Below are 14,639 nucleotides of genomic sequence, written 5' to 3'. Positions count from 1 at the left end.
AGTAGGAATGTTAGGCTTCATCAGTGGTGTTCAAACCTGTAGCCACAGAACCCTTCCTTCAAGTAAAGGATTGCAAGAACATCTAAAATGCAAACTAGGTGGAGGTGGAGTTGCTCTGGCTGAGGTGGTAGGAAGCCCAGAACCCCATCTGCTTCCCCCAAGCCCAGAGCCATGAGCATTTCCTTGGAACTTGGGGAGCCAATCTGACAACCATTGAAAGAGTTACCATCCCTAAGTGGATGAGTGTTGATGTATACTTGAACTATTTGCTCTGCCTATTAAGTTGTCTGTAATTTATTTTAAACTACTTTAGCATAGACAGTGTGATCTTTTATATACGTGCAGTTTGGTTTAAACTGCAACTCTGGGGGCATCTATTGCTCTAATTGGGAGCTCATCCTCCTGGGGTGGTTGGGTGGTAAAATATCACTAAGGCCACACTCCCAGGATTGCAACTTGAAGTGCTTCTGTTAGCCATATCTCCACCAACACCTGAGGCCTCGATGTTTGGGGAAAAAAATGAAAAAACAGCTGAAATATTGGAATGAGCATTAGAAATAGTTTCTATTCATCAAATTAGAGGAGGTTAAGATATGGAGATTGGTTAAAATACTTTGGAGACAATCCCCTCCCTGCTGAACAGAGGGTAAGTATCTGATGCCTGTAGATTTCATCCTCAGAGACAGCTCAAGGGGTGATCCCCAAATAGGCCTGTCTCTAGCCATTGCTAATGACCATTTCCAGCGGGCTGCTGCCAACTAAGGGCAACAGAATCCCCACCTGCCTCACGAGATGTTTATGCGAGGCGGCCGTCATTCGCAGCACTTAAAGGGACAAGAGCTGAGCCTTGATGGAGCTCACAGACACACTGTATAAATGGTTTTATGCTTGCTTGCTAATGAATGTGCGTCTAACAGATGTCTGTGTGTGGCAGAGTTGGGTTTGAGACTAGCCTTCATCTTAACAATGTGGTAAGGTTGTGTGACAGTAACTACTCCCCCCAGGCCCATCTACCACAAACTACCTTGTTCACCCCGAAATCCCAATATTTAGCCTAGTCATCACAACACTTATATCCTCACAACAAACTTCTGAGGTTTGGACTGTCTTCATTTTACCGACAAAGAAGAGACTGAGCCTCAAAGAAATTAGATGGTTTTCTCAAGGTCACACAGTCTGAGGAAAACCCAGGATTCCAAAGTGAAACTGCCTGACCTTAGGGACAGACCTTTCATTCCATCAAATCCTTCTCCAAAGAGCTCTTTTCACCTAACCAAAGCTCTAGCCACTCTAAAACTCTCTAAACTGATCCTAAAATTGCAGGCTTACACTTTGAGAATGGCCTTGGAAAGGGGCACACAAATGGATAATTCCAGCATAGGTGTCAAAGAAAAGCCACATTGAAAAATGAGCCATTAACTCACTGACTTGATGTTTTTTCATCTTTAAAGCACCACTTAAGAAACCAAGAACCTAAATGGGTTTTTTGACAGCAAATATTGACAGGATCCAAAGCAGCCTAAGAATGCGTCAGGTATCCAATCATTACTATGAACACCTGAAGGGAGTGTCAGAGGCTTGCTTGCAAATGGCTAGAGATGATTCATTAATATAATTGTAGGGCGGTGATATCTAAGGGACAAACTATAGACTAAATTAGAGCCATAAGGAAAATGCCTTATAACTTGAATTTGATCAAAATACCTAGACTCGCAGCTCTCTGTTTTTACTCCATCGGCTACACAATTGATTCATCTTGTCTCTTTCACCGACTTCTGTTTGAATGCAAATAAAATACCTTCTCAATGATTCAGTTTTTCCATCTGCAAATTGGGTATGATATTTGCCACTCAAAGTGAGTTTTGGAAATGAGCTACTTTTTTAGGAAAGACTAAACCAAGACCGAAAAGTCTAATATCGATGACCTGGAGTTAATATCATGACCTGGAGTTAATATCGGGTTGAACTTCCTTCTCCATATAGAGTCTGTATAAATGTAAAGGGGGCAGGCTTTTGTCTTTTCGTTTTGTTTTTTGTTTGTTTTTGTAGCACATACCCTTGCATTTCTTTTTCCCCCTTGAGGTTTGTCCATCTCAGATGTTTTTAAAGGTGCCCCTGGTGCAGCAGATCCAATGCGCCGCTTTCCCAAGCTATACATAATTTGTTGCATCCTCGAAGTTGGGAATGGAAAAAATCTACTAGATCATCTTTTGCCAGAACAGGATCCGGTTCCCTGATAATAGGCCTATCTGATGTGAAATGAATACTACATTTGATCTCACCAGGTAAAGAAAAGCAGAAAGAATTCCCTGTAAGGTAATTCCACTACTCCCTTAATTATTTGTACTGTTCTGCTTGGCTCCAGGCTTCGGGCCCAAGGGTTCTGGAAACAATATTCCCTCCACAGGCACTCCTGTGAGACTTACAATGGAACGACATCTTCTTTCCCCCGCGGGGCTGGATTCTGATAGCCGCCAGCCTCAGGGTACTGACAATCCCAACCCACTTTTCTTTCCATGGCCATTGTTCTCGCATCTCCCCCTCCCTTTTGGTCCCCACTCCGTCTCTCCTTTTAGTGCTGAGGCCTTTGGAGTTTCCTCCCTTTGCACTTTTGTTCAGATGACCACCCCGCCCAACCGATTCTATCTTTAGTTTTCAAAGGTCCCCAGCAGCTCCTGCCAGAATCTATAGCCTCACCCTCACCATTATCCTGTGGGTGGGCGGAGGAAACAATATAGGGCTGCATTTCGCAGTATTTCTTTCTGCACTTCCCTAGTCTTACAGGCGCAGTCCTTCTCTGAATCGAGCAGGATATGGTCTTTTGAGATTTCTAGCATTTTCCACTGAACACTTTCAGGAAGAGGTATGTGTCCTCAATAACCGATTAGAAAATGAGATTCTTATTTGATATATTAGCATAAATTAAGAGAGACAGACACATGTGCCAACTAAAACATAGTCCAACCTATTTTAAAATAAAATTCTATATCAGTAGAATGCATAACTCCTTTCTTCTTTAGGTATTCTTGAAACATGGAATGGATTCAGAATACTCAAAACTTTCAGACTCAGCCTAAGAAACTCCCACTCAGATACTGTTCTTCGCCCGTGATGTTTTCTACCAAAAGGTTTTCTTTCTTTTTATTCTGTTCTCAACAATTTCTGTTCTCTTCAGTGATTTTCGGACTCAACTGTAGTCTCGTCATCCAGGGAAAAGCAGACTTTACAGAATGTCCTATACAGCTATTAAGATAATGTGTACTATCGGTTATGCTCTGAAGTATGTGTGAATGTCAGCCTCAAAAAATGACATATTTTAGCCAGTAGATGACTGCTTGCCTCATGTCACCAATATGGAGCCCTGGTTAGAGCAGCAAAAATTACCAACTGGAAGTAGCACTGAGCCCCTACAATCAGACTGTTACATTCAAGTTCTGGCTACACTTTAAAGAGCCCAGCATTAGAAATCATAAACAATGCATTATAGTCATTTACCTAAGAAAGAAACAGTAGGCAGGGTCAAAGAAAAGGCCTTAACTCTACATTGAAACAAGTGGCAAAGGAAAGTTTCTTTTTTATGGTTAAATTTAAGTAAAATATTAAAAGGAGGCGTGTATCATTCATCACCCTTTTTAGTTTAATCAGTGTATTGGCTTAACTGACCAACCATGGGTGGTGATAGTGTGTCCCTTTGTACTAAGGATTGTCACAGCCCTGGAATTGTTTTTGCACTGGAAATCCTAGACTGGGCGCACACAGAGTCCCTAGCTCCTGGCTGTGAATTTCTTCTTTCTGTCAGGCCCTTTTATTCTTCCGGAGCCTTTAGGCCCCGGGCAATGCGGAGGAGAGCAGCGATGACAGTGGGGGAGAGAAAGGAGCATCAGCGCTCAGGACATCAGATGCTCCGCTCTGCGGGACTGAGCAGCGCTGGGAGACCTCCCGGCGCAGGCCTCGCACAGTCATTCCTTTGAAACGTATGATGGAGTCAGGTTTAGTTTTACAAGCAGTTTGATTAAGTCAGTTAAGTAGAGAGGTGGGACTTCCGTGGCCATGGTCCTGTGTATTTCGAGACTGTGTCCGTCACTGAGTCACTTTAATTTGTACCTGTCATTCCTAGCCAACTTACATTTAAGATTACAGTAATCAGTGTAGGCTGTTAGCTTCTTCGCTGAATGCTGACACTTTCTAACGCTTTCTGTTGAGCTCTTTAAAAGGGAGGACCCAGCCTCCATAAAATGGTAATTGTCCCTCAAATAGCCTTAGTACTTCCGATTATCCTTTAGATGGCCTGCACCAGCTCCCCCATCCTCACTCTCCGTGCCAAGGCAGGGAATGTAAGTAATGAGGCTACGTAGTGCTGCAGGCTGGATCCAAACGTGTGCTTTGGTATCACACAGCTTGGGTTTGGGTCCTGACTCTCCTACTTACAAGCTGTGTGGTTCTGGGTGAGTTCTTTCTCTTCTCTAAAACTTTCATTATAATCCATAGAAATCCCATTTGCACTGTGCCAAGTACATAGTAAACCGTGAAGAAATTGTTACTATTATTATCGTCCTAATAATAAACCTTGGAAGTTATTCTCAAGAAGTTCATAGACTATTAGAAGCTGGACAGAGGCTTAGAGGTCATTTAATGAAACAGCCTCCCTTTGCAGATCACGAGGACCAGGGGAGTGAAGTCCCAGAGCAGAGCTAAGACTAGGGTACAGGACTTTCCCATTTAACCACGAAGCTCTCAGACCTCAGGGGAGAAGACAAAGAATACTCAGCTTACTTTGACCAATGGTGGAGAGGAAGGAAAAGTGACAGCCAAGAGACCATTGGCTCTGGGTGGGCTGAGGCCCTGGGGAGGCCCATTGTGTTTTCAAATGAAGTGTTTTCAGGAGGAAGGGGAAGGACAGGCAGGTGCTGCCAGTGGCCAGTGTCACTCCGTCTCATTAGAGAAACTCACCAAGCAGATTGCTGATGGCATTAGATTTCCCTGCAGCTCTAGCTTTCTCTACCACCTGTCATGTCAAATTCTTTCATCTGAAGGGATCAGACCCACTCTACCTAGTGTACTGACGTTACCTTGGTTGCAAATCCACTCCCATCAACAGTGGAGTTTAACAGTCAGCCTGGAGAATATAGAACCGGGGTCAGCAAACTACAGCTCATGTGCCAAATCCAAACTGCCACCTGTTTTTGTAAATAAGTTTCATTGGCGCACAGCCATACTCATTCACTTATGTATTCCCTATGACTGCTTTTGTGCTATAATGGCAGAGTTGAGTAGCTGGAACAGAGACCCAATGATCTGCAAATCTCCAAATATTTACTTTCTGGTTTTTTACAGAAAAGATTTACCCACATCTGGTTTAGATCCTTATCAGCTGCTTTGGAGACAAAGGCCCTCTCTAGGCTACGAAAGGATCAACTGACTTCTTAAGGATATATTTATGTCTTTGGCATAAATGAGATTTCATTACTACAACTGAAAAGAAATGTAGACTTACATAGAATCCTCTTACAATTCAAAGGCCATCTCTTCTTCAGTATGAATGTGAAAGACAACTGTCCATCTCCACTAAGGGTGGGTCTAGTTCTGGCCTCCCTCTTATTCTGGAGCATGGAAGAGATGGAACCAGTTGGAGAGAAAGCAAGGCCACTCTGTGCATTACTTGGATAGTTACAGAAGCCATCTCTTAAGGAATTTGTGCGCTATAAACCAGGCACTTTCCATACATTATATTGTTTACTCATTACAAAAATCTTATTAAATAGTATGATTGTTACCATTTTACAGAAGAGTAAACTAAGATGACAGAGTAAGTGAGTGGCCAGGCAGAGATTTGTAGCCATTTGGCTCCATGCTGTCTGACACACATAGGTGCAGTAAGTAATTCAGCTAACTAAATGCCTGGCTGTTAGAAAAACTGTTGACAGTGGCTAAGTTTTGTTCAATCCAGACAAAAGAGAGATCTAAGTCATTACTTCAAGAAGTTTGCCCTGCAAAATACTAACCTGCAAGTATTCATGAAAATGGTCCAATATATTTAGAAAACATTGCACATATTACCACCTTCTTGGGAATCTACGAAGCCATCAGCAAGTTGTGCAGTCCGAGAAATTCTGCAGTAAAGGTCCTATTCAACTCTGCTTAACATAATGTTTCCCAAACACTTTATCATGGAACCCTTTAAGTAACAATAGCCCATAAAACTCGTATTCCAAGAGACATACTTTGGGAACTTTTGAACTAGATGATGATGATGATGATTGATAATAACGGCTAACGCTTATTAAGCAGTTACAATCAACCAGGCACTGGCCTAAGCGTTTATATGTATTAGTTCATTTAATGCTCACAGCAAACCTATGAGATCAGCACTGTGATTAATTCCCCACTTGCCAGATGACGAAGCCAAGGCACAAAGAGAATAAACGCATTGCCCAAAGTCACACAGCTAGTAAGCGCTGGAGACTGAGCTCCTCAAACACAGGGCTCAGCTGTCAACTCCTCTTTGCATAGCGCCCACTTAGCGTGCCGGGCACAAAGTAGGCACCCAGGAAATGGCAGTTGTACTAAATTGGAGATAAGATCCTAATAAAAAGGAGAAGCAACTAGAGTCTGTTGAATAGAACATCTAAGATCTTTGAGTGGTATTTACACAACCAGGGCACTCCCTCATCCACTGAGGTTTCTATTTGTTCCAGACAAATAGCCATTTGTATAGTGTAACCATTTTCGCATTTTATTTAATGGATCCTACTTTAGGTTAATGCAGATATAATAGGAAAATATCAGATAGTGCAGATCCTGTTTAACCACAAGAAATAATATTTCATTTGAAGGTACATTAAATTAGGTTTTGTTGTGTGGCATTAAATATATTGAAAGAGGCAATACCACATCCATAAGGAACCACTGTTGGTAGAGTGGATGGATTTTTTAAAAATGCAGTATAATAACAGCTATTGAGAGCAGTCAATAGAAAATATTACAGACCTAAAAATATATCAAGGTCAAAATTATTAGATAAAATACTGGTGAATTTTCAGTGCAGATCTGAGGGAAGCACTAAGGGAAAAAAGTCAACACACTTTCAGCTTTAAAAAGAAGAGAAGCAAAGGCAGCCTGGAAGGACTGTGTTTTTGTGTCCTGCGAAATGAAAAGGAAATTCATGTTTCGCACTGTGGGAGCTTCAAGTACAGTGCATTACTTCTCATCACTTTCACACAGATCACTCCTGAATGATAACATCATAACAGTTGACACTTGGTGAGGGCTTACTATGCTGTTCTAAGCATCTTGTACGAGTAGCCCTGGGAGGTGAGTACTATTATTCCCCCCATTTTACAGATGTGGAAATGGAGGCAGAGAGGTAAAATAGGTCAAGTTGTTTTCCCATGATCCCACACCAGTACAAAATAGATCAGGGACTCAGACTCCAGTAACCTGGCCTCAGAGCCCATGCCATTAACAGCTCTGCACCCTGGGTAAAGAGAAGGTTCAAAGGCCCCAGGAGGCCCTCAGATCTGGGAAGCAAAATAAATTACACTACCAATGTCGCTATGTCACAGGCTCACTAGGTGGACACCAGAGGGCCAACGTGGCTATGTGAAGTTGACTCTTTCCTTGCCAGTATGCCCTTCCTTGGTTTGTTCTATGACACGTTTCCAGAGGTGGTTGTTGATCTTGCCACTTAAGAAGTCCATCCATGTAAAGCTATGCATTAGTCACCACAGGTAAAGACCTGTCCCTTCACTCTTCTCTCTCACCGGTGTGCGCTAGGGTTTCTAAGCCCACAACCTGGCCACGCGCACGCCCCTCCAAAATACCACCACTCACTTGTGAGTATGTTTATGCAGACCCCAAATATTCAGGAACTGCCACATGCTCTGCAGTATTCAGCACAGTGCAGGAAAAAAATGTCTGAAAGTTCCTTTAGAGAAAGCACAGATGGCTCCATGCTCATGGGAAGGAAAGATGGAATTTTACAATAAAGCATGCGGCCAGCATCCCAGTGTGGGAGCCATTTGAGAGCTAAACACAGAGCCCTTAAGAGAAATAACAAATTGGTGAAAACAAATATTGAAAGTTATCTTCATAATTATATTTGTGTTCCCAAATTCCTGCTTCCCTCTCCCCTTTTTGTGAGTGATGCATAAGTCAGTTGAAACAACCAAAGAATTCATTTGCTGGGAGGGCTTGATGAGACATAATAGCATATGTACTTTAAAAGATAAATACCCAAGCCTTGGGAAGAACACTTGACAAGAAAAGTATATTATTTACAGAAAGATGTATTCTAAACAGATGGCTCCACAAACTCAATTGGATATAAAAATGGAAATTGAATTTCTTAATTCCCATCAATGAGCATATAAAAACTTACACATCAAAGAACATACACACTACATTTTTGTAGAACATTTCATTCTCATTCATAAACTTTGATTGTCTTATAACTCAGCACAATTAAACAAAAATAGCTTCTTCCTTCTTCATTGTACCTTACCGGCCTTATATCCTTTCTCAAGTGTACCTTAAACGAGTCTTTGTTTTCTTCTTGAAGGTAATCATCGGTTAGGGTCAAAGAACTGCAAAAAGTCTGATTTACTAAGCAAACAGGCTAGAAGTCAGAGCTGATGTGAAAACACAAATATGCCTACTTACCTGGATGGCTCTGACATTGGAAACTGGCTGTTTCGACATATTCACGCAGTCTTATCCCTAAAAAAACAAGTACGAAACTGTTAGAGGTGGCGGCATTCAGATTCTCGGGCTTGATAAATTAGAACTTAACTCATGATTCAACTGGGCAGTCACCCCTTTCACTGGCCATATATTCTTTCAGTCTCAGTTTCCAAAGTTACTTAGCGACTCTCCTTCCTAAAGCCTCAGGGAGAGGCAACCCGAGAGCGCCAGATAAATCATTCAGGAGCAGAAACGCTGAGCCGCCGCGCCCCGATGCTAACGATAGGCCATCAGCGACTTGAAAGGCGCTATCATCTCCTTCCCTGCCCCCTGCCCCCCGCCGAGAGCCGCGGAGGAGAGGCAGTGGGAATAAAACACCTTTGTTTGGGGCCTCGGAGGCTTTCCGCTGGAAACTGAACTTTTGATCTGAATTAGTTGTTGCCAGGGCCACGCGTCAGTCAACCGAGAGCGCCTCCCCGCCGCCGGACACCCAGAGGGAAGGGGCCCGGCCTCGGCCTCCGCCGGACGCTCCCCGCTCGCCCGGCCACGGAGGGCGCGGGCCGCTGCCCCACTGTGTGTCCAGAGCCAAAGCAGCCCCAGAGGGCAAGCACAACTGACGCGACCGTGTCATGTCCCCAAGATGCAGTGGCGCTTCCTTCCCAAAGGGTCTTTGCTTGCTTTCAGCATATGAGACCTGACTGGGGCCGGGGCGAGGCAACAGCCCGGCTCTGTATCAGTGTCCTTATCGCTCGGCCCATTAAATGTTGCCAGAACAGAGCAAAACAGTTAAAAACTCGGTGAATTAAAAACATGCTGCCTTTTAAACTGAAACTGTCAGATGGGTTGGCTGACTTTCCCTGTTGATGCGTGTACGTGTGCGTGCGAACCGCTGAGGGGATGAACCCAGGGAGCAGCGCGGCCGCGGGCCGCAAGTCCTGTGTAAGCTGGACTGCGTCGCTCACTCAAATGAATCTCGGGCTTCATTTCCACTTCCCCAAGCTTTACCTGCTTCACAGGTTGTGGTAAGAATCAAAATGACATAATGCTCCTGAAAATGCCTCGTGAACTATAAAGCGTGATACAAATATTTATTGTTTTACTGCCAGTGCCCATAGCTAGTGACTTTTTAGGACAACTGAATACTGGTCTACAGCTTTAAGCACAGCGTAAGAATTGACGTACTAGATGCTCCTCAATATTTTAGAGATAAAAGATCTGAGAATTCTGTGAAAACTTACCCTTTTTTTTTTTTCAGATCTTCAAAGTCTTACTCTCTATTATATGAAGTTAAATAATTACATAAATTTTTTCAATCTCTATAATTAGTACATCCAACTATATAGTCTTTGGAGCCACATACATGAAAACAATGAGATTTTTGAAAAGTTTCACGTGAATGTTTTGGTTATTTAGAAATATAGCCTCCATGTATAAAGGTAGAATTATTTTCAATATGGTTAAAAAATTAAAAGCAGCAACAAATTAAACAACCAGGAATGCATTTTGCTCTATATGTTTCAAATAGGTTGCTCTTTTTCCTGCAGTGTCCAAAACTCAACAAAGAATCTTTAATTTTTGGATCTAGGACACACAGTTCAATTTCAAAAGGAAAAGCTTGGTAGTTTAGTTTTTAATGTCTCTATTCCTCAAAAGCCATTAGAAGTCATACAAAGCAATAATTTGCACAGGACTCTAAATATCTCAGCATATAGTATACTTTATGTGTGCAAAACTAAAGTTTAACTAATATCACTTGGGAACTTCTAAATATATTTTGCCCGGCGATTTGAAATGTGGGAATTGGGAATTTCTTTATGTTATTACAATAACAGGTTGAAATGGGGGGAAAATCAGGTAATGAATGTGCTATTTATATTGCATTGAAATTTTTTTAATCAGGCTGATTTTGTGCTTGATTTTTTTCACTGAGCTGCATTGATTTGTATTTCGTGGACCTCTAAGCTTAACAGATGAATCTTCCGTGGGCCTTGTCTCTGTGTAGCTTTGGTATGATCTCGTTTGCACAGGAATTGCTTAGCATGTATGTCAGTCCGCGACAGGGGCAGCGCTGGAAAGTTGGTCAGCTCCCAGCTCGCAGCCCTGCAAACAGGCTAGATAACATTTGTGTAAGTGCCTGCTGTCCTCATTCACGGAGAAATCAGGGCAGAGCAGGCGATGAGTAAAAATAGACAGTGCTCCCGGCTGCGGCCCGGCCGCCTCGCCCCGCAGGGAAGCGAGCGGGGGCGCACCTCCCCCAGCCGCGCCTCCCGGGCCCAGGCCGCCGCCGCTCTGCCCGGGGCGCGCCGCTCCGCACACGGCGCTGTTCCCGCGTCTCCGGCTCTGGCTACCATTTGGGAAGTGGGACCGGCGTGTGTTACTTTTACAAAGCCCGTATCTGTGATGGAAACGCTTGCCGTTGTCGCGGCAGCTCTGCAGGTCCCTGGGACCCTGGGCGGTCTGTGTGCCGAGGCAGGGACAGTGCCTCCGCCGGCTTTTCGCTGCAGCCCCCAGCGCTGACTTCTGGACAAGACCCTTCAGCTTACTCAGATTTTGTCAACATTAGTGTCACTAATAAGACTGGGTTCACAGGAAAGTAAATCAATATTTGCGGAGAAGGGACTTTGTTTGTTCTTTTTAAAGGTCAATTAAAAGGCCAAAGCGAAATCTCAAAGGGAATTATCTTCTGTCCCGCAGCTAAAAATAATTCTGAGGAGGGTGTGGAAGGATGGCCCGCTGTCTAGACTGGCCCCTTATTCACTTGGCATGAAATCCCCCGAGAGGGAAGAGGCACTTAGTGTTCCCACGGTTCAGAACCTGTGCCCACAATGAGCCAGGAGTGTTGCCCTCTACCCTGGGTAGGGAGCAGCGTGACTAACGTGGGGTTTGTGAAAAAATGGGGCTGGAGTATTGATCTATAGGTTGATAGAACTCTGTCATGGAGGGCAAGCCTGGTGCTTAGGGAGAAGAGAAAAGCATTTCAAACTTGAACCGTGAAACAACTCTGGCAATAATTTGCAGTGAGGCAGACCAAAGAGCTAGCTTATCTCTGCCCCAAATTCTGATGATTTCTAGGCTTACAGCCCGAATCGGTCTGCAGCTGACAGACTGTAACCCTGGCCATAAGAATCAAAATGACATAATATTCAGGGTCACAGTCATCATACCTGGACCATGGAAAGTTTCTTAATGTCACTACCAATACAAACTACTTTTAGTTCAATATTCTTTCAACCACACACACACACACATACACACAATTTATAAAACAGAAGCAGCAACATCACCTATGAACAGTGAATCTGCAAGGAAGTTACACACCCACTGGTTACGAGCCTACCAAGCTATAAGTAGTCACTTCAAGTTAGGTACCAAGGAAATGTCCTTCAAAAGCCCAGGCGCCCGAGCTGCGTCCTTCCGCTTACCTGCTTTGTGTATTTGTTTACTGCCTAAGGAAAGCCCCAGGCAGCCAGGTGCAAGAATACAAGGCTCCTCAGAAGGTGAAAGGGATGCTTGGTGTCCTCTGAGCTGCGATCTCAATTCCGATGCTTTGCATGTGGCTGAAATAGCTCAAGTGCTCGGTGCCTCACCCGGGATTGAGAGCTGCTCCCGGCTCTGGGCTGGAGGGAAACTTGGTTTAAGGCTAAGTGTTAAAGAGAATTCCTGTCATAGCTCACAGTTGTTCTTCCTAAATATAGAGTTTGATACAAGCCATACGCTAGCTGCCTCCGAAAGGCTTGACCGTGCTGAAAGCAGGGCTCAGATGTCAGCCGGAAGGTGGCTACGGAATCTTACTGCCCTCCTAATCTTCCAGGAGATGCTGGCTGCATTTTCTCACGTATTCTGAGGGGGCACAGTGAAGTTTGAAAAGTAGGAAAAGTTTCTATCTTTAGCTTTATTACCTGGAGGCCAGAAGATAAGGAGTGTTCAATAAAAATAGGAAAGAGGCAGCATGGCACCCAGCTTCTCAGCAGGGCACAGACATCACAGAGTATTTGAGTCCTAGCTTGGTCACTTAGGACCTGTTAAAGTTATTTCCGAATCACTCAATAGATGGTCACCAAATGATGATGATTATAATATTCTGGTGAACTATAAGACATCACCCTTTTCGTAGGTCAAAAATGGTCACATATCAACTGACTCATGTGGTTCTAGGGCCCAGAGTCCTTGCTCTCTCTGCTGTACTGCCTCTGCTGGTAGCAATGACTTTGACCTTAGCGCGCAGGAGAGAGCAGACTAAACAAAATAAAGAAGAAATCGATTTTAAGTATGAAAAAGGCCAGGACCAGGTATGAGGCAAAACGCTTTTTAAAGAGAACACTGCCAAGTCCTAAGGCACACCCTCATTATTTTTGTTCTGGGTTTTTTGGGGGGTATTTTTTATTAGGGAGTTCTTGGGCTCATTATTTTTAACACTACTGAATTTTTTTTTTTTTTTACTTTTGCAATCTCTGAAAGTTCCTTTGCATGGAACTTCCCTTCAGTAGAAGGATTAAACAGAGTGGACACACTTACAATGCATCCACTGGATGAAAGTAACTCCATGTCTCAGTCCCTGACTGCATGGTCAGCCACTGGAACTCTCACCAGCAGCCACCTCCTACCAGCCCTCTCGTTATGTGAAGAAAAGACGCTCCAATTAGTATGAGTCCCTGAAGTCAGGTTTCTGTTCCCTGCAGCTGAATGCATTTCAAATGGAAGCAGGTGGGTAAAAAGAATACCAGCTTTCCAGTAGCTTAGGAGGTCAGCAGATAACTGTGGTTCATCGCAGTTTGGGGTTCACCAGTAAGTTCTATTCATGTGCTGTTTTAAAAAAGTGTCTTTAAAATTTAGTTTAGATAGTATACTTTGAGATCATATAGCACCAAAAGTGAGTTATTTTCACACTGGGGAAGAATATACTGAGCACCCTAATATTTCCCCAGATGGTTGGCTAATCCTATACGTTCAGAGCTCTTCACCAGACAATAGGTGACATCACTCCATGGATGAACGACAATGAGCCATTTCTGATCCCTTGCCTTGCACTCAGCCCATACATTTTGCCACAGACCTTTTGTTCCCAACCATCCCCCAATATCTGGTGTTGTACATTGTCAAGGAAAGTATTTCTGGCAGCAATGCCTTGTCCACAGGGCTGGCCCAACATGGGCATGGCTGCCTCTGTGGGAAGAGCTAAGGTGAGCTGCATAATCAGACTACTTTGGTCCTAAGTGACAGAAACCCAAAGTGAACTAGTTTAAGCCAAGAGGAGGTGTGGCAAACACTGTTCATACCTTTCTCAAAATCTCCTCGCCCACCTGAGTTCTCCTACAGCCGCAGACAGCTCCCAGAACGCTGCCAGCTTCACAGCTCAAAAGCCGGAATCTCTCTGCTTCTCTGCATTGGCGCTCTCCCCATCTCCAAGGCAGGCTGTCCGGGTGTGCTACAGGCATGACCCATAAGTGCCAGGGAACACACCCCCCTAGGGACAAACTTCAGTCGATGGAGATGAAGTCGGTGATAAAACCTCCCTGTTCTCTGGTGGAATGATTCCAACATATAGTCTTGGTTTGGGTTGCCTCAAACCCAGACACTGAGACAAAGACTTGGTTGCAGGTGGTCTGTTTGGGTACTGATCCCAGAGAATACATGTGAGGAAGTGGGAAAGTGGGACAGGGAAAGGAGAAAGCCAGTAAGGTGTAATAATGAGCAACTTCCTGCTGTGGGCAACTGGGGCTCAGTACTGACAGTCTTGTGGGAGCTCCTTTGTAGGTAACTGTCTTTCTCTTGTCGCTTTTAAGATTCTCTCTTTGTCTTTAACCTTTGCCATTTTAATTATGATGTGCCTTTGGGTTCATCTTGCTTGGGGGGTCTCTGTGCTTCCTGGACTTGTGCGTCTTTTTCCTTCACCATTTTAGGAAAGTTTCCTGTCATTATTTTCAAATAAGTTTTCCATTTCTTGCTCTCTTTCCTCTCCT

The 14,639-nt window shown here is 43.9% G+C and overlaps 1 protein-coding gene across 1 annotated transcript in view; it reads right to left on the bottom strand.

Annotated features, from left to right (window-relative positions):
- SMPX (small muscle protein X-linked) overlaps positions 1-12,435 on the bottom strand; it is a 51,131-nt gene extending 38,696 nt beyond the window's left edge. Inside the window, exons 1-2 of the mRNA XM_081125915.1 lie at positions 12,102-12,435; positions 8,659-8,715 (exon numbers count right to left, since the gene is read on the bottom strand). Coding sequence (XP_080982041.1) covers positions 8,659-8,697 — 39 coding nt within the window. The 5' untranslated portion in view covers positions 8,698-8,715; positions 12,102-12,435. The remainder of the gene's footprint in view (positions 1-8,658; positions 8,716-12,101) is intronic.
- Between the last annotated feature and the right edge of the window lie 2,204 nt (positions 12,436-14,639).

The sequence above is a fragment of the Miniopterus schreibersii genome (genome assembly GCF_964146895.1).
Source record: "Miniopterus schreibersii genome assembly, chromosome: X".
NCBI classification, from domain to species: domain Eukaryota; kingdom Metazoa; phylum Chordata; class Mammalia; order Chiroptera; family Miniopteridae; genus Miniopterus; species Miniopterus schreibersii.
The sequence above is the reverse complement of the archived record's forward strand: the minus strand, read 5'-3'. Positions and strand labels throughout refer to the sequence as shown.